Genomic DNA, 25,169 nt, shown 5'->3' on the forward strand with positions numbered 1-25,169 from the left:
ATACCGGTGGCTGGAACCTGGCTCTTTGCCCCTCGACGCAGAGTTTTCTTGTCTGAATCCCGGTATTGTCATTAAGACCGGATTCGTCATGCCCTCCGCTTTTTTAAATAGAAATTTGCCGAAGTCTGCCTTTTACGGTATATACTAGATGCTTTTGTTTTGAGAGAGTCTAGCAGCATATGAAAGTATTCTCACCGGGATGCTGTTATCTACATCTGCTAGACCGTGGAGAGGTTTTCAGCCAGCCAGGATACGCTTGGTTTGCCTGGGCTTTACCTCATACTTCAGCGGGTGCTCGTCACCCTGCGTCATCCTCATGTCCGTCTTTCAGAGGCTCCCACAGTCCCGTCCACATTGAAGCTCGTGGAGCGCTCCGTATTCCAGCGCCCATATCACACCTGTGGCTTTTTATTCTTTCTGCCAAGTCTTCCTCCTGCCACACCACCTCTTCTGGGGGGTTTTGGGTCAAGGGGCGGGGGGACGGCTGTGGTTGTGACGTCCCCCTCTCTAAGCAGGATGAGCAGAGCGCCGTCTCCATGTTGAAGAAGCACCAGATTCTGGAACAAGCCGTGGAGGACTACGCGGAGACGGTGCATCAGCTCTCCAAGACCAGCCGGGCCCTGGTGGCCGACAGCCATCCCGAAAGGTGAGTGCCGTGCCGTGAAGATGAGACTGGCTTGTCAGTTCCTCCCCGGTCAGGGCCTCTTGTTCGAGTAACTGGTAATGTAGATCTTTGGGAAGCATTTTTAAAACAGACGCAAGTAGGCCTGTGCTGAACAGGAAGGGTGAACGGTTGCATTACAGGAGCTCACTCTTGCGGGCTGATTATCTCCTGCTGGCCAAGCCCTATTGAGAGAAGATTATTGGTGTCATGCGTCAGAAGTACCGATTGACTTGCATGGATATACAGGTGATAAAAGCACCTGCCCTTGGGTTTAAAAAGTCACCCAGTTTAGGAAGGTAATTACTAGTTTTAATAGAGCAATGGATAAGGATACTTGGGCCTGTAAATCAAAAGGGCTCCCGAGAAGAAAATGATGCCGCCTCTGAACTCTTATACGTTGAGTCTTGAGAATGTCTCGGGAATAAGCAAAAGGAGTGTGTGGTACTCCTGCACTGTTACATACCAGGCTCACACGCTCACTTCCGTGGCAGTCATTTTTGGCTTTCTCTGGAACTGCCTGTTACGGCTCAGACAGACAAGAATCGGCTTTGTGCATTAACCGAGGCCAGTTGGAGATGAGGTCAGTGGCTGGGTTGGTACCGGGGGTCCTTCAGGGGTCCGTGATCAGGACTCCCAGGAAAGTGGCCTTCCTCGTCTCCCAAGGACAGGCATCAAGAAGTCCTTGTCTGACTGCTTTCATGCTGGGAGACTGTCATTCTGGGAGAAGCTGGAGGGAGGGGGTGGATGCTGCACCCCCCAGGACCCAGGAAAGGGGAGCAGCAGGGCCCGCCCTCCCGGCAGGGAAGAGCATGCAGCCCAGAGAAGGTCAAGGTGTGTGCAGACGGGGATGTTATCTGTCCCTTCGACAGCATGGCACCTGAGAACGGATCCTGGGTTAACTTCTAATGTCAGAGAAAGTCCTGACATATGGAGCCAGCAGTGCAGTGTTTTGATTTCTCTCCCCTCCCTCCGTCATCACGGCCAGGATGGCCTTTGTCCTCAATCACTGTGTTTTGTTACACGTTGGCTCTTCATTACTTGAGGTCAAAGTTCAGAGTTTTATTTTTTAGGTTAAATAGATAACTTGAGGTTTCCTTTGAGAAATGTTGTAAAACGTGATCTCTTGGCATTTCCCCTCGTTTACTGGCTCCCTGAAGAACATGTCCCCCTCGTCTCGCCCCCCCCCCCCCCGCCCCCCCACCCACAGTGAGCGCATCAGCATGCGGCAGTCCAAGGTGGACAAGCTGTATGCGGGCCTCAAGGACCTGGCCGAGGAGAGGAGGGGCAAGCTGGACGAGAGGCACCGGCTGTTCCAGCTCAACCGGGAGGTCGACGACCTGGAGCAGTGGATCGCCGAGAGGGAGGTGGTCGCAGGGTCGCACGAGCTGGGGCAGGACTACGAGCACGTCACGGCAAGTACCGTGGGCAGGGCCCGGGCGGCCGCGCAGCGCACGCGGGCTGCGGAAGGCCCCTTGCGCGCCTCTCTGCGAGCAGAGAACGCACCCCAGACTCGAGCCAAAGATGGCAGGGTTTCGTTTCAACTTGACACTTTGGTCACCGGGTGACTTGGGGGTTGTTGAACTTCTCTGCTGCGCCCTGTCCTCCTCTGGTCAGAGGAGATGGAGCCCGGGCCTTACTCGGCGGCAGTGAGCAAGGAGGAAGCCTGATTGATAAAGAGGCTTTGGAGCTGAGATCTGTTAAGTCAGGCATTTCTCTCCAAAGGACATTCGTGTGATCAAGAAATAAAGTGTTCACAGTAGTCTCACTGATTTCTTGGTGCGCATCCCTGTTTCAGATGCTACAAGAACGATTCCGGGAATTCGCCCGGGACACAGGGAACATTGGGCAGGAGCGCGTGGACACGGTCAATCACATGGCAGATGAACTCATCAACTCTGGACACTCGGATGCCGCCACCATCGCCGAGTGGAAGGACGGGCTCAACGAAGCCTGGGCTGACCTCCTGGAGCTCATCGACACAAGGACGCAGATCCTCGCCGCCTCCTATGAACTGCACAAGTTTTACCATGATGCCAAGGAGATCTTTGGGCGCATCCAGGACAAGCACAAGAAACTTCCCGAGGAGCTCGGGAGAGATCAGAACACAGTGGAGACCTTACAGAGAATGCACACCACGTTTGAGCACGACATCCAGGCTCTGGGCACTCAGGTGGGTGAGACGCTGCGCAGCGGTGGTGGGAGGGCTTCTTTCCGTAGTGTCTCTGTGCCTCTCGGAGCACCTCTCTCCATTCCTTGGCTCCGCAGAACATGCCTCAGAGAATTGCCCAAATCAAACGGACATGCGTGTGCACACACATGTATCACACACACTGTTGTAACGCTCCATCTGGGAGAACTTAACAGTCCGTAACATTCTCAGTGTGCCACATTTTGCAGACATTGTTGGATGAACAGTACTTATGATTAAAATAAACAACCCAGACACATACACAGACATTTACAAGTTTTAGGCCTTCTCAACAAGAATTTGAATTACGTTGGCATATCCACTCGGAATAATTTCCAAAATGATACCTCATTATTTTCCATCAACCAGAGTCTGAGTTATGTATTGGAGAAGAGAGAAAACAAGACTCTTAACGTTTTACTATGTCCGCTCTTCCCCTCCCCCCTATGAAGTGGTTAACACTAAGGCTTTGTTTAAGAGCTGCCTGGCAAAGTGATAACAATATAACAGTAACGATCTGTCGTATAATCACTCTCTAATTCACACTCTCATTCCTGCACGTTTACTGCTTAGTCTTATGCCTATCAGATGAAAAATAAATTGTATCTGTCTTTTCCCTTAAATTTCAAGATCTTAGAGAAGAAGTCCGTTGGCAGACTTCTTCTGTAGAAGCCCAGACAGTACAGAGTTTTGGTTTTGTGGGACATACAGTCCGTTACAACTACTCATCTCCGCCATCGTAGCATAAAGCAGCCACGGACAGTCCGAAAGCGAAGGGCGTGGCTGTGTGCCAGCAAAGCTTTATAAAAACAGGGAGCCCAGGTTTGCCGTGGGCCCGCCCCGATCTAGTGTGCCAGCCTTCTTTGGTGTGCTTTGGGGTTTGTTCTGTGGAAGGACCACCTTTACTGCTGTTGTTTTCCCCTTAATTTGCCCCTTCTAAAAGCAAAGGTAGCGCACAGCTGGGGCTCCATTCACGTTAAGTGGCTTCCCCTTTTCCATCCTTGGAGGTAGAAGGTGTGGAGGGAATATGTAAGAGATTTGTGGAGTGGCTGAGGGTCTGCATCAGGCAGAATTTAAAAGCACCCCCCATGCATTGTGCGGGTTTCCAGCCTTTGCTCCACGGCTGGCGGATTCTCCATTCCAAAGCTTGTCAGCTTCCTGTTCAGTGGCTCTCACTGCGTGTAAGGTCCTGGAGCACCAGGTGAGCGCGTAAGGATCCTGAACCATGCAATCTGACATGCACGTGCAGTTAGAGCGCGGCCACCAGAGAAGGGCCGACCCTGGCTTGAATTGAGCCTGTCACGCTGTATCGCTGCAAGTTTTAATTTCCTTCCTAAGCTTCGGTTCCCTGATGCTTTAAGGATTGCAGTGTGTATTGTTACAGTTTTTGAAAAGCTTGAGAGAACTTCTGGAATGCCTGGAAGCCTTATTAGCAGCAGGTCTTCCCTCTGCACCTGTAAAATCATTTACTTTTAGAACTTCAGGAGACTCCAGAGATGGTAGACTTGCTCCTTCATTTTTTGTTTCATTAAATCCCTTCACTTTGTGAGGCTCAGAGAGATGCAGGAGAGCCCAGGAACGTCCAGGGCAGGAATCTGTTCCGTCAAGCCTGATAGTCTGCACCTCACCATACCCGCTGGGCCAGGCCATTTCAGCCACAAAAGTATGCATGCCCCTCCTGCAGTTAGAGCAGAAGGGAGGGCTCTCGGTGCAGGCTCCAGAAGCCGATGGCGTTTCCTCCTTGGCTGCTTTACTCTTAATGCCAGCCTGACCCGCCACCATCCTCCATTCTCTGCGGGAACAGTGGACATGAGGGAACCTGATGATGGTCTGCAGTGACTCCTCAAAGCAGTAGTTAATTCTAGCGGGAATTTCTGCTTTCGCTCTCCTCGTCTACCTTGTTTGTTGTTGTGAGAACAAATTAAAAACAGCTAGAGGCCCAGGAAACTTTTTTTTTTTTTAACTTGTTTGGAAAGATTTGGTTAGTCATATAGGAGATAAGCTTTTCAAATAATTTCCTAGGAACTTGCTTATCGTCATCTGAGTTAATACCTGAGCCATATTTAAAGAATGTTTCCAAAAGTCTCTTAGGATACGGAAGTCAAATCACCAGGGAAACCAAACCCCATTGATTCTTCTTTGCATCTCTTGCAGAAATCTGTTTTCCTTACCTACCACCACCTAGAGGCTTTTGAGTGATGGGGGTTGGTACACCTCCCCGCAAGCCCCAGTGTCCATCCCCCCCGCCCCCGTGATGTTTCTCCACATAACTCCCCTCACGGACATCTGAAGGCTGCTATCATTCAGGATGTCTGTTGTCTTCAGACTTTGATCAGTAAATGAAGATTGAGTGTGCGCTCCCCATACACGTATATTTTGAATTAGATGTTGTGCACGAGTATGGCATTACTAATACGTACTTTATATAAAACATAAGAGATGGAAATTTTTGAATACAAAATAAGCCACGGTTATCAGTTTCTCTTGTAAAGGTGTATCTGCCCTCCACCACCACCCTCGCCCCCAACAAAAGGGTGAAAGCCTTTTGTTTTTTTCCCCCTTTTTACACAGAAAGTATTGACATTACGTACACTCTCTGTGCTTTGCCTTCTCTACATAGCTGTCATCTTGGAGTACTTCTCATATGAGTACACAGAGCCCTTCCGCATTCTTTTTCATGACTGCATGGGAGCCTCCTGTATGACTGTGCCACTGTAATTTAACCAGTCCCTCATGGACGAACAGATACTTTTATTTTCAGTCTTTTGCATTTACAGACATTGGTGCAATAAATAACCTTATGTGTATTTCATTTCCTAAAAGTGCAAGCGTATATGTAGGATAAATTCCCCCAAGTGGAATCATGAAATCAAAAGGCACACGCATTTATGAGTTCGGTGGGTACTGCCTGCACCTTTCTGCAGGAGCTGTAACCTTTTGTCCCATCAGCAGTGAACCAGCTCACTGACATATATACATCATCAAGCTTGAATTCTTGCCAACTAGGAGATGACAAATTACAGTATCTCCACGTAGCATATTTTCATAAGGCTCACTGGCATTTCTTGCTCTCCAGAGTTTTTATTGAAGTGTTTGGCTGGTTAAGATTTTCCCTTCTTAGGCATCAGCATTTTCAACTGCGTTAAATGCTGCTTTTTTGTTTTTCACGTTGGAAAGTGCCATTGTGGGAGCTCTTACAGGTGATGCGTACATTGTTTTCAGCAGCAGCATCACGTAGCTAATGGAAAAGGTGTTTCCAAAGGAGTTCCTGATGGCAGTCTCTCATTCCTGATTTTACAAAAACACCGTCGGTACCATGCAGGAGCAGATTAGGTGTTTATCCTTTACTGTATCTGGGTGCATACCGTGTGTTTCTGTGCCGTCCTCACATCCTGGGCCACCTCTGGGGACCTTTCCCGACCAGGGCTCCCATCAGCGCGAAGGCAGAATAGTGTGCAGAGGGGGAGTGGGAGGCCGGGTGGTGGCGCAGAGACCCAGCTCCGACCCGTCTCGTCTCCTGGCGGCTTCACAGGTGAGACAGCTGCAGGAGGATGCAGCCCGCCTCCAGGCCGCCTATGCGGGCGACAAGGCCGAGGACATCCAGAAGCGGGAGAACGAGGTCCTGGAAGCCTGGAAGGCCCTGCTGGACGCCTGCGAGGGCCGCAGGGTGCGGCTGGTGGACACGGGGGACAAGTTCCGCTTCTTCAGCATGGTGCGCGACCTCATGCTGTGGATGGAGGATGTCATCCGGCAGATCGAAGCCCAGGAGAAGCCACGGTAATGCTGCCGGCCTCCCGGCTGGGCCCTGCCCCAGAGCTCTGAGGCCAGAGGGGGGGCGGGGAGGGGTTTTGGGGGGAGCCACTTGCCTCCTGCACACGGTTGTCAGGGAACGAGGGGCCCGGTGTAGTCGAGCCCTGTGGAGCCCTCGCCATTTCTCCCCGACCCTGTCCCCCTGGGTCCACGCTCACCCAGGCCCTCCTGCTCTCATCTGTGGGCCTCGTGCCTCAAAGCAGCCGCATACCTGGGACCGGACTAGCTCTACCTCACCGCTGGAATGAGATGGCTTTTCTGAGTTCTTTTTCTATGTCTGTCAGATCAAAACCCACTCTATCCCTTTTCAGACATATTACCAAAGGTGCCTCTTACACTCAGCATCTGCTTTAATGGCGTCTCGGGATTCGTATTTAGTATTTGTTCTGTGTCTTCTCTCTGGCCACGTTTCATGCGGAGCGGTGAAGAGGAGGTAGTGGGTGCACAAGCAGGCACATAGACAGCCTCCTGTTCACCCCTGCCGGCTCCAGCCCTCACCGTACCTGAGAGATGGGCTGTGCTCCAAAAGAAGAAATACGGTTGTTACATACATGAAGCAGTTGTGTTTCCTTAGGTCAGGACTCTCCAGTCAGTCGGTTTTGATGGATGAGACGTTCTCACGGCTCTGCCAGTCGCTGATTGCTTGGCTGGTTCCTGCTCTGTGTGTCTTCATGTCTAAATAAGGAGACAGTATTTGCTGCTCTTTAAAACACACATGTCCTGAACCTTCGGCAGCTAACTCACTGGGGTACAACTGGGGACACCTGTGACTGCCTCTGTACCTTCTTGAAGAGTCTGAGGTGCATTTCAGGGTAAAAGGTTGAACAGAGATCCAGTGGTTTTTCTAGTCTCCACCTAGAAAAATTGTTCCAGCGCACACACAAAAATAAAAGTAGCCTTATTCTCAGTGTTAGGTTGTGAAGCTGTGCCTGAGTTACACCATCGTTGCGCTGCAGCTCAGTGGCCCAGCCTGCGCTCAGACCGTGAATCAGATGCTGTGCCGCCAGTTTCCTTCAAACTAATTACGTGTTTTGAAACCTACACATTTGTTTGAAAAGCTTGGTCTCCTAAAGGAAGTATTATTTGTGTAATTTTAGGGATGTGTCCTCTGTTGAACTATTAATGAATAATCATCAAGGTATCAAAGCAGAAATCGATGCTCGTAATGACAGTTTCACTACCTGCATTGAGCTTGGGAAATCGCTGCTGGCGAGGAAGCACTATGCATCAGAGGAGGTAGGATGCCGCTTACGCTTCGGGGCCCCTGTGGTGAGCGCAGCTGGTGTTCAGATGTAAAGTGACTCACTCTTGTGAGCGTGTGTGTATGTGGGGGGGGGGGGCATATATAGACACACACACAGAAATCTGTGCTTACATTCACACACACGTACGCACACACTTACCTGCGTTTCAGAACTTGCTTCTTTCCTGTATGTGTAGAATAAGACAGGCAAGTCTCTAGGTATAGAGCCAATCAATCCATGGCACTGAAGACAATTTTTGAGGGCCTCTGGTCAAGGGTTCGTCCTTTCTCACCTCCTCCATCAGTTCTAGAAGGTGTCACCCCTTCTCTGTCACCTGTGCCCTAGATCTGTTTGCTCTTTGGTGGGTGGTTGCTCAGTCGAGTTGGGATGCTGGTGACACAGAGGGGGAGTGGTTATCAGCGTGAGGCCTCCGAGAGCTCAGGGCTTTGCCCCTCTCGCCGGCCCCTGCTCCTGACTTGAGTGTGTTCGCCACAGGGAGCCCCGGAGTCTGGAGGGGGCTCAGTGCATTGTTGGCCTCCTCACGACAGAGCTGGCCTTCCTCCCAGCCCCTTCTGGAAGGAACGTCGCCATGCTTTTCTCTCCTCTCCCAGTACGCAGATAAACCGAGCAGTCCTTAGATCTGTCCTGCCTTAGTGGTGGTCTCTACATAGAAAGTGTTTTTCTTGGGCTTCCCTGGTGGCGCAGCGGTTGAGAGTCCGCCTGCCGATGCAGGGGACACGGGTTCGTGCCCCGGTCCGGGAGGGTCCCACATGCTGCGGAGCGGCTGGGCCCGTGGGCCGTGGGCGCTGGGCCTGCACATCCGGAGCCTGTGCTCCGCAACGGGAGGGGCCACAACAGTGAGAGGCCCACGTACCACAATGTGGCCCATCAAGGGTCAGACTAGGAGGATGTGATCTACTCTATTAAGATGTCCTTGGGGTCCTCTTTTCTCACAGATCAAGGAGAAGTTACTGCAGTTGACGGAAAAGAGGAAAGAAATGATTGACAAGTGGGAAGACCGATGGGAATGGTTAAGACTGAGTAAGGATGTACCTAATCTCTCTGTTCTTTTTGGGTCCCCACTGAAAGCAAGCCAGTTTATTTACCTGCTTTAATTGACTTGATATGATGTTATCTGTTAATGATTTTTGGAGTCTTTCTGAATGCTGCTTTTTTAATACCCTGTTTCACCATTTCATGCTAGTAAGTATTTTTAAGTAGTTCCCTGTGACATATTCATTATCTTTCATCTCATGATTGGCTTCAGTGTTGTGAGTGGGGTCTGAGTGTGTAGGAACAGTATGGGGACGACAGGATGTGGCATCCCTCTGGGAGAGTGCAGACAGGAGCCCCTTCTCCGCCAGTTATCTTTAAGGAGAATTGTTACTGTGGAGTCAAGAAGATGGGAAGTTGGCTTGTTAGGTCTTATGAAAGCTTACAACGATAAAGATTTTGCAGTGAACCGGGCATTATTCTAAGTGTTTTATATGTTTTTCTTTATTGACTTCCCACAATAACCCTCTGAGGTAGATCCTATTTTTAATCTCATTTTATAAAGGAATGTGTGAGCTAACACAGAGTCCATAATATACAGTATCAGGAAGAGCATTTTATGATTGGTATGAACTGCAGGGGTAGCCCAACTGAAGCATTATTTACTGTACTTTGCCATTCTGTGTTTGGGGCTCCGGGCTCTGTCCTTATATTATATTATAACCTTATTCTCGGGCACCAGGAGTGCTTTCTAGAAGCAGAATCCAAGGGGCCTTTTCTGAACGGTGTATAAGAGACCTAGTGGAGGCATCTCAATTCTTCTGAAAAAGAAATCCCACTTTTGATCATCCTTTGGATGAGGGTTTGGTCTGTAAATTTTGCCAGCCCCCAGGGCAGGTTCAGTTCAGTTCAGTTCAGCAAAACCCAGATTACACTCTACTGTGAGCTAGGCACCAGGTTGCATGCTGGGCGTTCCTGATGAGGTGACAAGTTTCTCGAGCAGTGGGGGCATCTCCTTGTGCCGTGTTGGAGGCCACCAGGGTGACACCAGTGCTGCCCGCAGTCGTCTTCTTACCTGAATGACCCCAACCTTTGCTGCTTAAGGTATAATGAAAATGCCAGCCACAGCGCAGGCAGAGCTGAGGTCTGGCCTGCCTTCTCACAGCTGCAGTGGGTAGAGGTCATGCTGCGTTTCCTCACGTGTGGAGGAACAGAATGAATAAAGCAGAAGCCTTAGCCCATACTGTCCCTACTTTCCCTACTGCTTCCAGATCCTTCCCTGCCTCTCAACCCCCCGAAGTAAAACATGGCACTGCCACCCCAGAAAGGGTGATTGGTGAATGGCTGTCCCATCAGAGTAACCTGGTTATATGTAAATTGTGAGTTCTTCAGGGCTCTGGGGCTTACCTCACTGAAGTAGGGCTGAGTGAGCAGAGCATACCTCCTGGCCCTGCATGGCCGTATAGTAGCCACGGCCCACATGGGGCTTTTCAGAACTTGCAACATGGCTGGTCGAAATTAAGATGTGCTCCAACTATAAAACACGTGTCGGGTTTCAAAGACAGGAGAAAAAAAAAAGATGTAACACAACTCAGTTAATTTTTATACTGATTAGGTGTTGAAATAACAGCTATATCAGGTTGTCTAAATTATGCATTTGAAATCAGCTTCACCTGTTTTGAATGTGGCTGCTGGGAAGGTTACAGCTGTACACGTGAGGCTCACCTGACGTTTATGGGCACAGCGCAGATCTAGACTAGACTGTAAGCTGGTTGTGCCGGCAGCTGCCAGCAGAGGGCAGCACCTCCCTGAGCTCCCGAGTCACCCTGCCCCCACACTCACTCTTGGCTCCCTGTGCAGTCTTGGAGGTCCATCAGTTCTCAAGGGACGCCAGTGTGGCCGAGGCCTGGCTGCTCGGACAGGAGCCCTACCTGTCCAGCCGAGAAATAGGCCAGAGCGTGGACGAGGTGGAGAAGCTCATCAAGCGCCACGAGGCTTTTGAAAAGTCTGCAGCGACCTGGGACGAGAGGTTCTCCGCCCTGGAAAGGCTGACGACGGTAAGTGGGCCCTGGGAGCCGGGGTGCTCTGCCTTGGTTCCCGTGGGCAGCCTCTCCTTCCTGCTCACCTCCTAGGCTAGGGAGCTCAGGCCATTGCTCTGATTTTAAAAGCAGTAAGGATCTTCCTGGAGTTGGTGTTTCTCTTGGTACAGAACGTGGGGAGATGGTCCGGGGCTCCTGCCCCCTCAACCACCACTTCCTGGGCACCTAGGTCTGTGGTCACTTCCTGTCTGGGGATTGATCGATTGGGATTTGCTTTTCTCTTTTGATCTGCTTTTCTTCCTGTACCTCATAGAAGCCGTGGTTTCTAGGGAGCATAGCCTTACAGTTTTCTTCCGATTTCAGGATTAGAATTGCCGTCAAGCACTAGTAGCTCGATCTTAGACCACTGAAAACTCTCCCCAGTCCTGATAATCTCTTCTGCCAAAATAACGGCCTCAGGACAGGCCTTGCTCAACTGGTCTTTTCTCTCCCAAGACACTTGCACTCCTGGTGGAAAGCTGATTCTTTATGGTGTGCTTCCCGATTTCTACAGTCGTGGGCATCTAAAATGTACCTGGACACATGTGTGTTAAAACGGAATACTTTGGGTACATGCATACATTGCTCATGAAATGGCTTAGTTCCAGTTAGTCTGTCTCCTGGCTTTTATTAACGTGTTATTGAGGTTTGGCTGAACCTGAATCCCTACCGCAGCACAAGAAGCCTCTGTGGGAATTATTGCAGCTCTGACTCAGTGGTGTTGGTCTGACCTCTGATGAGAAGTCCAGCACGGACCCTCATGCTCAGGTGCTTTCTTCCTCAGCAAAGTTGAGAGCTGCAGAGTTCGTTTAGAAACTAAACCCGCTATCCCAGGGGCACACACAACTCGCAGGGCTTCTGCCATCCCGTAGAATGGATCTGTTTCATCACTCAGGCCTCTGTTTCCTGTGGTTCTGGGTTGTAGCTGCAGTTCCTGTCACCTTAACGAGATTTTGCTTAGGATGTCAGAGCTTCTGGTTGTCCCGCGTGATCCAGCGTAGACCACTCAGACGGGAGGGTTTGCCTGGAGCCCTCTCCTTAAAAGAGGTAGAGTTTGGGGTTCTGCCACACATCAGCGTGTTCTTCCTCAGTTGGAGCTACTGGAAGTGCGCAGACAGCAAGAGGAAGAGGAGAGGAAGAGGCGGCCGCCTTCTCCTGAGCCGAGCTCGAAGGTTTCCGAGGAGACCGAGTCCCAGCAGCAGTGGTGAGTCACGGGCAGCCCGCCCACTTCAGTCTCAGCTTCAGTGACAAGAGAGGTTTAGGGAGCACACTTCCTAAGCCCGTGCTGATGTGCCCTTCCTGTTAGTCACTTCTGAAGACTACTGAGACTCCGTATGGTCACCCCTGGGTAACATTTGAGGAGAGTGACTTGTCCACAGTCACACTGCAATGTTGGCAGCGGGAGTGGAATGTCGACAGCAACCATCTCTGCTGTGCACACGTGTGTGTACACACACACACACACACACACACACACACACTTAGAATTTCCACATGAGTAAATGGATGGAGTGAACTACCCAGATTTCAGGCCAGTGACTGGGTGGTGATGCTTTCTGAAAGTTCTGGGTGACTTTGACACGAAGGGCAGAAATTACTCTGTATTTCTGAAAGGCTGATTATTTTGCTGGGGTCCAAGCTCCATGACAACCCTGAATGCCACCTTTATGGGTAGGGATGCCTGTGGTCTTACTCTCTCTATCTAGAGTCAATTTGAAACAAAGAGTTTTTAGAAAGAAATCACGTCATGTGAAAGAGGGCTGCATATGTTTTCCTGAGAGAAGGGCTCTAATGAAGTTGACTTGTGTTCTCCCCCGTCTTCTTCTCTCTCTCCTCCTCTTTTCTTCCCCTCTCCCCTCCCTCCTTCCCCCTTTCCTCCTCTTCTCTCCTCTGTCTTCTTTCTCCCCCTTCCCCAACAGGGATGCTTCAAAAGGAGAGCAAGTTTCCCAGAATGGTTTGCCGGCTGAACAGGGATCTCCACGGGTTAGTTACCGCTCTCAAACCTACCAAAACTACAAAAACTTTAATAGCAGACGGACAGCCAGTGACCAGCCGTGGTCTGGACTGTGAAGTTCACTACCATTTGTCAAGAACCACTCTTTCCAAATCCTGTTGGTTTGACCTTTTGGCTTCCACTTCACCCACAGTGTTAAAAATTTTACTTAATTCATAGCCTTCCTTGGTTTCATATTTGTTTGCGTTTAATTCATGTTTATTTGAGTTTTTTAACTGATGGATGCTCAGTTGCCTGAAAGCAACATACGTATTTTTTGTTTATTTATCGTGAGCTTTTTACTTTATTAAGATTTTGCAGCGAAAGCCTTACGTGAGTAATTGAAATTAAATGAGATTACAGCAAAATGAAGAAGAAAACTAGAATCTGACAGGTATGACACATCCAGCTATACTAACAGGGTGCAGTCCTGCACTATACGTAGCCCCCTTTACAGAGTTATTAACCTGCAGTAGTTTACTAGGAATTGAGGAGGGAGACTTCCAGTACTAAGATTAAAACCTAGAGTCAGCTGTGTAACATTCCATGAAGGATACATTCATTTATTGAAAATGATAAAAAAAAAAAAAGGTTGAATCTACTTGGGAAGGTTTTTTTTAAACTTTAGGTGCAGAATCTGAACAGTTTTGAGACCCTCAGATCATTTATTACTTTTTTACAAACCAGGTCCTCTCTTTATTTTTTTCTGCCAAGTCCTGAACCGAGAATTGTAGGCTCGCTTGCAGCAGATAATGCAGCCGGCCTCAGGAGTCAGGGGCCCACTGACTGCTGCCACCGCCTCTGTCTGGGTCACTGTCGGCACCGCCGGAACATGGGATGTGGCAAGTGTGGCAGCGCTTCTCGGCCCGTTGGGGAAGCCTGCCTACCAGACTTCTCCACGCCTCTCCGTTCAGTTGATGACTTCAGGGTGTCAAACTGTTTAAATTTTGCAAACAAATGGAACAAAAGCCATTCTGGTTCACCCTGATTACTTGAACGACGCACTTGGGGGAACCCCCCCAGGAGCTGTTGCCTGCCTCCAGGCTCCAGAAGTCCTTCAGCGTCTCTGTAGTATGTCTCGTATAGATCTTCTGATTCATTTTTCGTTTTCCTAAGTCCTTCTGTGAAGCTCTCTAATAAAGAGTCGTTTAGGGTGACATTTATCAGACCACCAGCAGGGATTTGAAAATGTTTTAACGAAATTCTATTCACCAAACCAAGTCCGTATTACATCAAAGCCTTGTGAGACATTCACTTGCTCATTTGCCATATTTAGATGTTAGTGGAATCAGAAAACCTGTTTTGATATGTGTTCTCCATGAGTTAAGTCTAATTTGTCTTTTCATGATGCATGTCTTTTTTTTTTCTTTTGTCAGGATAACATCATATAGCATCTTGTTTGTTTTTTCCTCATTTCTATGTACATATCTATCTACTTGCGACCGTAGATGGGTATATAGATAGATGCCAAGCTTCTTATGTTCTGGGAGTAGTATGCACCATTATTGGGTCTCTGCCTTCAAACTCACCAAAATTCATTTTAGAAAAGAAACTACTGCTTCATCTTTGGTGATTAGGGAGCCCTGACATGTGTTAACTGGCTCCAAATGATATGTGTCATTGATCTATATGTATATATGTGATGTGTCCATATATATATATGTTTAAATTTTGTATCATGAGGGCTAATACCTAATTTTATGCCTTTCGTATTCAGAAGACCAAAAACAAAACAAAACAAAACAAAGCCACATAAGCACACAGGAAAGAAAGGAGTGCTGTGATGCTTTCGGCGTTTGTTCTCATGCCTATTTTTATCTAGATTTTTTAATTGTAGCTTGCCAGACAGAGTTTTAATTGAAATTGGATTGTATCAGAAGAAGAAAAGTTCTTTTCGTTCTTCTGAGTTACGGTGCAGAGACTCAAGTTAATGAACTTGAAGGTAGTGTTGCTTCTTGCACTTAGAAAACCAATCAGGTGTTCCTTGTGCTACTAGTTGTCACGTTGCATTTACGTTCACCTCCTGACTGAAGTATCTCAGGTGTACGCAGCCACTAATTGCTAAAGAGAAGCAACGTGGGGTGGGGGTAGGGGTGTATCCACATGTACCCACTGTTTGGTCACAGCACTACGATTTGCTTTTGATGTTTGTCTCTAGTGGCGTGTTGTCTGTTGGCATGCTTAAGCACATGTCCATTAAAATTCATTTTGTTCCTTTTATTTTCCTTGTTTTCTTGGTTAGTGATTCATTTGCATAAACATTAATTATCTCTGCCTACTGGTTTGGGGTTTTCTCTTTCCTTCTAACTCTAAAGAAAAAAATTTTTGCTGCAGAATGTCCCCCAGAAGGGGCTTCCCCTGGCTGTCACCTACCTTGAAGTTGGACCAAGTATGATAAATTTTAGCCTTTTTCCAGTAAACGTTCCTCTATCCAGGTCACTGCTGTCACTAGCAGTTTTTGAGTCACACCTGCAGCACTAATTTTTTTTTGTTTAACCTGGTTTCTATAGACACTAACCCCATGTCTCCCTGGACTCATGCCTGGCACAGGCCTTCCAGACCGATCTCATACTTCCTCCCAACCAGAAGTTTCCTGAAATCTCACACTAGAACAGATGTGTCAGCCTTAAAATCCACTCACTCACTTTTGACTCGGGGGCTTTGTTTTTTTGGTTACTATTTCCCCTTTGTCTCTCCTTTCAAAGGGAAAGGCAAGAGAGATATTTAAGTGGCCTACTCCTTATAAGCACTGGTCGACAGGCCGTCACTTGCAAGGCCAGGATAATCACTACGCATCTCCTCCCTAGGCCATTCTGCCCTAAGAATCCTTTTTCCACGTTGCTGTGTGGATAAAGGGTTCTAATCACAAACACCCTTCAAGTGCATAGCCTCTAGTCTTACCTTAAACCCCGCTGCTGACAGTAATAGTTTGTATAGACAGAGTATAAAGTTGACTCCCAGCCCACCACTTAGATAAGGCCCAACGGAGACATCCCAGTTCCTGAGAGTTGACATATCGGATGTTCAAGTGGTGGTGGCCAGTCTCCCACTGATCCTGTTGAGGCTGTCGCTGCTAATTTTGCTGTCACGTGGTTCTGGGCAGCAGAGGTGGGGGACGTATCTAATGAGCGTGCCGTTGACACCTCCGTGTTTGTCCGTGTACGAAGGGTGCAGGTTGTCTGTAATCCACTAAAGCGTCAGCCACACCCAGCTTTAGTAACTCGCTAATCCCACGCCCTGGGTGTACCAAGCCAGGGGCCGCTTCAGTTCATGGTACACAGTTGATGGCACACAGGCTGAAAGCGATAATGAATGGAGACCCTACTGCATTTCCCAAGCCGGAAAGCCATGAGGGTTACAGTATAAGTGAGCTTGGGAAGGAACAGCTCCCGAAGACGTCTCCAGCCTGAAGGGTCAGAGCCGCTGGAAGCCTGGCTGTCTGGGCTTTCTCGTCTCAGTGCAGCAAGGCACCGTGATCAACCAACACGTGATGGGGAAGGCCCTGGTTCTGTCTTTGTTTGGGGGTAAATAGCCGTGTGGTGTTGAGTGACTGTGATTGGCTTTTCCAGCTCCTTTAACACAAACTACAACCCACTCACGATACAACTTCGGCAGATGTGGTTAAATTGATGTTCGTTGACTTGCCTCATTTCCTTCCAGCTCTTAAGTTCCAAAGTCTAACGGGGATGGTAGATGTGAAATGCATGATTGCCGTCCTAATTTCTGCATGTGTTTATGACGATGTGTCGAGGGGTGGTGGGAGGAGAGCCGGAGAGCATTTTCAGAAACCAAAGGTCTTTCTTGTCTGACTTTGGGGGAATGCCGTGTAGTTCTGATAGAGTTGTCTATCCATCTGTTTGTGAATGCCCTTTCGCTTCAACTTCCAGCCCTTCTGGTGGCGTCCTTGGTTGTAAGGTGGCTGCTGTATAACGTCCACTCTCTCATATTTAATATGTGTGATTGTTAACTGTTGTCCTTTTGTTTTAAAGTAACCATAAGAGGAAATGATCTGAGTTCTATTAGAGAAAATGGATTGATCAGAGGAACAGAGTGCAGTAAAACTCATCCTGGCATTTCGCTTTTCTCATTTCCCCGTAAACGGGCGGGTATTAATCCATTCCCACCTTCTAATGTCCTTGGTGTCCAGCTGGCTTTGTGGGATGTGCAATGGTTTTACTGTACTGCCTCGATCTGTGCCAGGCATTTATACACAGCCACGTGTGCGAGTCAGAGCGTATGTGGTCACCCCGGGGGCTCACAGGGTTAGCTGAACGGCCTCTCCACTGTCCCTAGATGGCAGAAACGGTGGACACGAGCGAAATGGTCAATGGCGCTGCAGAACAGAGGACAAGCTCGAAAGAGTCCAGCCCCATCCCCTCTCCCACCTCGGAGCGCAAAGCCAAGACTGCCCTCCCGGCCCAGAGTGCTGCCACCTTGCCGGCCAGGACCCAGGAGACGCCTTTGGCCCAGATGGAAGGCTTCCTGAATCGGAAGCACGAGTGGGAGGCCCACAATAAGAAGGCCTCAAGCAGGTAACAGCACAGAGGCTGAGGCGGTCCCGGGGGGGAGCCGGCCCATTAAGAGCTGGGGGTGGGCCACTCTTGATCGAAAGGGGAGTGTGTGTTTATGTGGTTGATTTGTTCTGTAGCTTCCCGGGCGTTACATCCTTCTCGGGACTGACGTTGGGAAGCGGCAGTAGAGTGCTTTTTTATTCACCGAGAGAAGGAAGAGTTACGTGTCTGTGTGTGGGAACAGCAAGAAGAGGCCTTAGTAGTTCCTCCTGAGAAGGAATATCGCTAGATTGAGGTGGGGGAGTCTTCCCTAGAGTGAAATGATTTCACTGTGGTTTCCCTCCAGTGGGATGTTTTAAGACATTCACCATTTCCCCTCCCTTATCTCCATATCAGTCTTTATATTCATTATCTCTCAGTAGCCCTACTTGTATTATCTCCATTTTACAAATGAAGAAACTGAGGCTCTGGGAGGTTAAGAAAGCTCACTCAGTGTAGCTTCCTAGTAAATGGCACAGCTAGGGTAAAACTCATCTGATGCCACAGCCCGTGTGCTTAACCAGTAAACTAAACTGCCTGGGACCACCATGTACGGTTGTACAGGTTGTACACTGTACAAGGGAATCCCATCTAAGAGCTGCCATCCACATTGGGGACATTATAGATTTATTTGTTAATACAGGCAGGTGGCAGTAAAGTGTCTTGTTCTAATAAAAGCGGTATATTAGGACAGTTTGCTGTACCCTGGGGGGAAAGGCTACCTTATTCTAATTCAGCCAGTGTACCGTAAGTGCTAGTGGCCCTGGGTCTGCCTCCCCCTCCCTGTCACGTTGCCAGGCCACTTCATTACAGAATGAAGCTGAGGTGGAAGAGCTGCCTAAGGACAGGCATGTTTCCAGTAGGGAGCTTGGCCTGTACCCTGTTACCACAAGAGTGTACCAAACACCAGCAAAAGTCTTTCCCGTCAGAGCCAAGAGTACCTTTATGTAATGAAAGAGGGCACTGTGGTTTTCTTCAAACTCAGAGTGAGAAGTGGCCCTCAAAAACCTGCCACTAGGGCTTCCCTGGTGGCGCAGTGGTTGAGAGTCCGCCTGCCAATGCAGGGGACGCGGGTTCGTGCCCCGGTCCGGGAAGATCCCACATGCCGCGGACCGGCTGGGCCCGTGAGCCATGGCCGCTGAGCCTGTGCGTCCGGAGCCTGTGCTCCGCAACGGGAGAGGCCACAACAGTGAGAGGCCCGCGTACCGCAAAACAAAACAGAACAAAACAAAAAACCTGCCACTAGCAGTACGTGTCTTGTCTTGGGAGTCCACAGAGGAATTTTGTTCCATTGCGTATTTTTAGCAGGATTTAGGAAGGGCTTTTTTAACAGGGGATCATGCCGTGTTGTGCGAGGATCATTTTCGTGTTAATCAGACCCTTAGTTCTTGAAGGGAGTGTGGGGCAGAAACTTGAAACTCCTTTCTTTACTACTCAGGTCCTGGCACAATGTTTACTGTGTCATAAATAACCAAGAAATGGGTTTCTACAAAGATGCAAAGACAGCTGCTTCCGGAATTCCCTACCACAGCGAGGTCCCTGTGAGTTTGAAAGAAGCCATCTGTGAAGTGGCCCTTGATTACAAAAAGAAGAAACACGTGTTCAAGCTAAGGTGAGCGTTGCCAGAGAGTGGGTGTGTGTTTATTTTCACTCTGGGGGTTGGTTCTCTTAGAGAGATGCTGTGATCGGTTGATTCCCCTCCTCTGCTGTTTAAAAAATCACCAACAAAGTGACAAACTGGATAGGCACACGTCTTGGTTAGGATCTCTGGGCTCTGTGGCCGGTTAACGGCACAACTGAACATGGAAGAAAAGGAACTTTCCTTTTTATAAGCTGGAACTTAGTGTTTCCTGAGACAAGGTGAGCTAGTCACATTTCACAGTTTAAGGGGAGCTTAGAAAAATAGTTTCCCCATCTTTGCAGCTAATCCAGACCCAGGAGATGCTGTTCTTAGCTCATGACTTATCTGGAGATGGGTCAAGTGAGTCATCCCGGAGCCAGGTGGAGACAAACAGGAAGGGGCGGGAGGGGCCCTGTGCTCCCCTGACTCACCCGGCGGATGTTCCAGATGCCTCTGGAACCATTCAGTTCCAAATGTCTCTACCCTGTACAACACATACGACTCCCAACAGAGTGGATCCAAGCTCTGAAGTTCGGCTTGTACTTGGAAATGGGCAGGAAAAACCCGTTTTTCTTTTAAAAGCATGAAAAGTAAACATGTTAGTGGTTAGGACGATACTTAGTCTGATACTAACTTCCTCTGTTGCTTTGGGATTTGAAAAGCAAACTTTGGTCCTCAGTTACACGTGAGCCTCATGCCAGCTGGACGAGGCCAAGGACCACAAACGAGAGCAGTTCAAATGGGGTGATTCCTTGAGCCTGGACGGGCACTGGAGGCAGGCCCCAGGGACCTGGGACGCTTTACACGCTCTAAGACCAGGCGCGGCCAGCCTGGCACCCACGCTGGCTGCACGCCCACTTTGTACTTCCTTGATGCAGCTTCAGAGCGTCGGGATATCGGCAGAGGGCATTTACCTCCTCTGCACCGGCAACACCAGCTTCCTCTCGATGCAGCAGAGAAGGAGGGGCCCTCCCAGCCAGCGTCCTCTCCGTGTCACAGCGATAGCCCGGCCCGGGCAGTTTCTTTTGTTCTGAGAGGTGTATGAGAAGAGAAGTCTAGAAGAACTTTTCTGGGTGTCAGTTCAGAAAGCCTGGTGTTTGTTAATGTGGGGGATGTAAGTCCAGTGGCAGAATTTCAGGAGGGCCCGTGGGTTTTAAAGAGCTTTCTTCTGCGTTCAGTTTAGAGCAGTGATCAGTCATCCCCAGTGGTCTTTGCCACAACAGATCCAGGTGTTGACATGTTCGGAGCTTTTTGAATCCTTCCAGTGATTGAAACACCCACATTACCTGTGCATATTGGCCCAATTATATGACTTCTTGATGCCCCGGGGCGCGGCTGCTGGGCCTGTGCAGGCCCCCGGCACCGTGGGCGACGTGTGCAGGGTTCCCACAGGCATTTCTGGTGTGATTCCCGCGGCCTGCTTGTATCCCACGTGAGAGTTGGGGGATTTTTTTTCTTTTTTCTTCCTTAAGTTATATTGTGACTGAGTTTCTTCCTTCAAATTACAGACTAAATGACGGCAATGAGTACCTCTTCCAAGCCAAAGACGACGTAAGTTTCTAAGTTTCATTTTTTCAGATACTTAGACGTTTGCAAGTGTTGGTGGCCCGATGAGCTTTATTTACGATGTTCTTCACATAAGTCATGATCCAGTGGTGGCTTCTGGCCTCTGGCCTCCACGGTCATGAACGCTGGCAGGTGTTCAGTTCTCCTGTATCTCTCAGAGGCGGTGAATGTCACCTCACTGCCCTCCCGCCGCAGCAGGAGACCTAGTGCAGGGTCCCTTGAAGTCCGCGGAGGAGAACTGTGGGTGAAGCACAGGGAGCAGGTCCCAGGACTGGGTGTGGATCCTGCAGCCCAGTCAGGAGCCTCCCCGTTGTACCCACTGCACCCCACTGCCTTTAACCAACCATTGCATGGCTGTGCTCCTCCTTGAGAGGAGAGAGGGTCAGCCGATGGGAAAACAACACGTATGCAGGGCTTTAAATTCGAAAAAAGCAACTTCTGTTAAATTTATACAATGTTATGCGTCAAATATATTTCAGTTTAAAAAAGGAAAAGAAAAAGCATCTTCTAGGGTGGGACCTGACACCCTACTGTAGACCAGTCTTTCCAGCTCGTCCACGTTTGTAGGGCCACATACTAGAGTGGGGACCTTCAGGTACCGTAAACCGAATTCTGGTGAGCGTTCAATCATGTTCACTACTGTCCTGACAAAGCAGAGGTTCGTTTGGGAACTGCTTTCCCCTCTCAGGCAGACACACCGTTCCCAAGCCTTCCAGCCCACAGAGGCTCACACGGTCACCCAGGTGGACCGAGAGCATCTCATGCCCGTCCCTCCTAGTTGAGTCTCACCTGTGTCCCCTCCTTCATCCAGGAGGAAATGAACACATGGATCCAGGCCATCTCCTCTGCCATCTCCTCCGATAAACACGAGGTGTCCGCCAGCACCCAGAGCACGCCAGCATCCAGCCGGGCTCAGACCTTGCCCACCAGCGTTGTCACCATCACCAGCGAGTCCAGTCCCGGCAAACGGGAGAAGGACAAAGAGAAAGACAAAGAAAAGAGGTTCAGCCTTTTTGGCAAAAAGAAGTGAACTCCTTTCCGTCACCTCCTGCCCTTCTCTTAACCTTTTCAGTGAAATTCCAGCATGCAAGCTCAGAACCAACACATTACTCTCTGTGCCTAAATGTTCCTCAATGTGGTTGATTTTTTTCTTTTAATTTATAGAGCATTTCTCGGGGGGGGTGGGAAGGGGAAAATACACCTAAACACTTTATCTCCAAGTTACAAAAAAGCTTGAGGTGCAGAGGGAAGACCAGATTTTTTTTAACGAAATTATATAGATTAGATCTCAATATTTAAACGGTTCCTCAATTTTGTGAGGCTGTGTTGGAAATAACCCGCCTCTAGTGCTGTTGGTATGCAAGGCAGCGGTGCTTAAACAGTACTTCCTGTGCTCACCACAGACAAAATGTACCAACTTCCCAACACCATTCTCTTCCATTTACTTCCAGTGGTTACCTTGAGTCTTGACTATTAGAAGTGCTGGGTCTAACCTGGAATAAACAGATTGTGTATTATGATCTCGCTGCAGCCACAGTGCAGCCCCATTGTTAACTCTACAGACCAAACCGTTTGTATCTGGCATCACTTACTAACACACGACATGCGGCTCTTCTGCATCAGCCTGGACGACGGTTAAGAATGTCGGGATCCAAGAAGGAATAGAAAACTGATACTGTTTTAAATAATCTGTAATTTCAACTTCAATTTTTTTTTTTTTTTTTTTTGCTGAAATACATTATATTGTATGTTTGAGATAATTCTAGTACAAAGTATAATAAAACTAGATGTATAATAAACCCTTTAAATCATTGGTAAGTGTACAAGTGGAACTGAAGCATTTACTGGACAAAGTCCTGTTACCCTAATGGTTACTTGCTTGTGCGTTGCCACACTGTGTTATAATTTGCTTCATTACCTTGCTATTTGATACATAGTGTGCATTTCTCTGTCACTGTAACGATTGTAATGACAAATTTTCATCTTACTGCACAATCAAAATGGCATTGATAGGAATGAACTCCAGAGGCTGGGCCTGAGCAGGGAGGTGGTCACTCACTCAGGCCCGGTGCTCAGTTGTTATGACCTGTACCTCTCGACTTTTGCCCTATCTGTTAAATATATGCTATGTCATTAAAAGCTTTTAAATCTAGCACGGTGGGTAATTGTTGTTTTTTCTCTCCTTGCGTGCACGCCATGTAGGGAATTTGCAAAGTGAGAAATAGCAAACGGGAAACATTAGACCGTCCATCTGGGTTCCTATTTTGCATTCTTGTGCGTGTCTGGTACCCCAGCTTTGAAAGTTACAATAAACGGAGTAATAAATATGGAATGTTTTGCAGCTCTACATCCAGATTTTATCTTCTATGTATAAAAAAGTTACCAGAGAGCTCGCTAAACCTGAGCTCTGAGGCAAGGGTTAGAAAACGTTTTCAGTAAGTGGCCAGAAATGAGTAAATGTTTTAGGCTCTGTAGGCCGTATTCTGTTTGTTGAAACTCTGCCATTGTGTAACACAGAGGCAGCCACCGATGATGTGTAACCAGTGGGCGCGGCTGTGTTCCGGTAAAACTTTATGTGTGGACACAGATTTGAATTTTGTATAATTTTCATGTGCCACACCATATTCTTTTTTGATTTTTTAAAAACATTTAAAATGTAAAATCAGTTTTACACAGATTGTACAAAAACAGATGACAGGCCAGGTGTGGCCCGTGGGCCAGTTTGCTGATGCCAGCGTAGGATCGTGGGTTAGATACGTGTGTTGTACTCGTCCTAGTTTATCTGTGTGTATCGACTCCGTACCACTTGCATGTTTTCTTACATAAAGTAGCAACGCGTGCCAGTATTATAGACTTTTCAGTAGTTTATTCCGCAGAGGACATGCCTACCATGACATCAGTCCTGGGCCTCACAGCTGACTAGCATCAGGGCTTTCTGTTGCCCTCAGGTGAACTGAGACCTCACTGTTTATTCCCCCTACCCCCACCTGCACCCCACCCCCCCAAGCACCCAAGGCCATTTATCTCACCATGACGCTCCCTTGCCCTCGCCTTACTCAGGATTGGAATCAAGTTGTTCAATTCTCAACAGGTGAACCTCTGACCAAAATGTTTACTTAAGAAAAAGCATCTTAGAAAATAATCATGATTAAACTACAATGAGGTATCACCTCACACCAGTCAGAATGGCCATCATCAAAAAATCTACAAGCAGTAAATGCTGGAGAGGGTGTGGAGAAAAGGGAACCCTCTTGCACTGTTGGTGGGAATGCAAATTGATGCCGCCACTATGGAGAACAGTATGGAGGTTCCTTAAAAAAAACTGAAAATAGAACTACCGTGTGACCCAGCAATCCCACTACTGGGCATATACCCTGAGAAAACCATAATTCAAAAAGAGTCATGTACCACAAAGTTCATTGCAGCTCTATTTACTTACAATAGCCAGGACATGGAAGCAACCTGAGTGTCCATCGACAGATGAATGGATCAAGAAGATGTGGCACATATATACAATGGAATATCACTCAGCCATCAAAAGAAACAAAATTGAGTTATTTGTAGTGAGGTGTAGTAAGTCAGAAAGAGAAAAACAAATACCATATGCTAACACATATATATGGAACCAAAAAAATTTTTAAAAAAGGTCATGAAGAACCTAGGGGCAGGACAGGGGTAAAGACCCAGATGTAGAGAATGGACTTGAGGACACAGGGAGGGGGAAGGGTAAGCTGGGACGAAGTGAGAGAATGGCATGGACATATATACACTACCAAATATAAAATAGATAGCTAGTGGGAAGCAGCCGCATAGCACAGGGAAATCAGCTCGGTGCTTTGTGACCACCTAGAGGGGTGGAATAGGGAGGGTGGGAGGGAGACGCAAGAGGGAGGAGACATAGGGATATATGTATATGTATAGCTGATTCAGTTTGTTATAAAGCAGAAACTAGCACACCATTGTAAAGCAATTATACTCCAATAAAGATGTTAAAAAAATAATCATCATCATCATGATTGATTACAGCCTACCTGACAAAGCCAGGCAGGTGGCAGGCAGGCCACACTCAAAAGGAAACTAACCAGCAACCCCAGATTCCCATAGAAAGTAGATGTGGATGGAACATTTTGCACGTAATTCCAGAGGCTTGCAGACCCCCGATACCTGGTTTTGGTGGTACATGCTCTCTTCACTGCCCTTGCTGAGGATGCCTGAGGCCTGAAAGTGGAAGATGATGGGCAGCAGGAGAAGCAGCCGCAGAAGAGTGGCTTCGGTGGGTCATCAGGAGCTGATGTCAGCACATGTGATTAGAAAATCCGAATGAAGACATGTTCACAGGGGGAAGTTACAGGCCATATAAGATCGTGATCTTCAGTCCTGTCAGGGTAAATAATGGAATTCTGTAAAAATCACGCACTGCAAATTACAGGCATCAACTCAGAATACCAATAATACCACCACC

The 25,169-nt window shown here is 48.3% G+C and overlaps 1 protein-coding gene across 6 annotated transcripts in view; it reads left to right on the forward strand.

Moving 5' to 3' along the window:
- The window catches only part of SPTBN1 (spectrin beta, non-erythrocytic 1), a 196,685-nt gene extending 173,823 nt beyond the window's left edge, over positions 1 to 22,862 (forward strand). For 5 of the 6 annotated variants that reach the window (XM_027131673.1, XM_027131675.1, XM_027131674.1 and 2 more), the window contains 13 exons: positions 516 to 646; positions 1,872 to 2,076; positions 2,460 to 2,834; positions 6,385 to 6,629; positions 7,760 to 7,898; positions 8,863 to 8,947; positions 10,760 to 10,956; positions 12,069 to 12,181; positions 12,897 to 12,960; positions 17,264 to 17,502; positions 18,959 to 19,132; positions 20,650 to 20,692; positions 21,519 to 22,862. In XM_027131673.1, coding sequence (XP_026987474.1) covers positions 516 to 646; positions 1,872 to 2,076; positions 2,460 to 2,834; positions 6,385 to 6,629; positions 7,760 to 7,898; positions 8,863 to 8,947; positions 10,760 to 10,956; positions 12,069 to 12,181; positions 12,897 to 12,960; positions 17,264 to 17,502; positions 18,959 to 19,132; positions 20,650 to 20,692; positions 21,519 to 21,737 — 2,229 coding nt within the window. In that variant the 3' untranslated portion in view covers positions 21,738 to 22,862. Of the gene's footprint in view, positions 1 to 515; positions 647 to 1,871; positions 2,077 to 2,459; positions 2,835 to 6,384; positions 6,630 to 7,759; positions 7,899 to 8,862; positions 8,948 to 10,759; positions 10,957 to 12,068; positions 12,182 to 12,896; positions 15,191 to 17,263; positions 17,503 to 18,958; positions 19,133 to 20,649; positions 20,693 to 21,518 lie in introns of those variants that run through there. The other variant, XM_027131678.1, reaches the window with a different exon arrangement.
- Positions 22,863 to 25,169: the final 2,307 nt, after the last annotated feature.

This window comes from Aethalodelphis obliquidens, unplaced genomic scaffold (assembly GCF_003676395.1).
Source record: "Aethalodelphis obliquidens isolate GAN/ISIS:26980383/991018 unplaced genomic scaffold, ASM367639v1 scaffold40, whole genome shotgun sequence".
Lineage (NCBI taxonomy): Eukaryota > Metazoa > Chordata > Mammalia > Artiodactyla > Delphinidae > Aethalodelphis > Aethalodelphis obliquidens.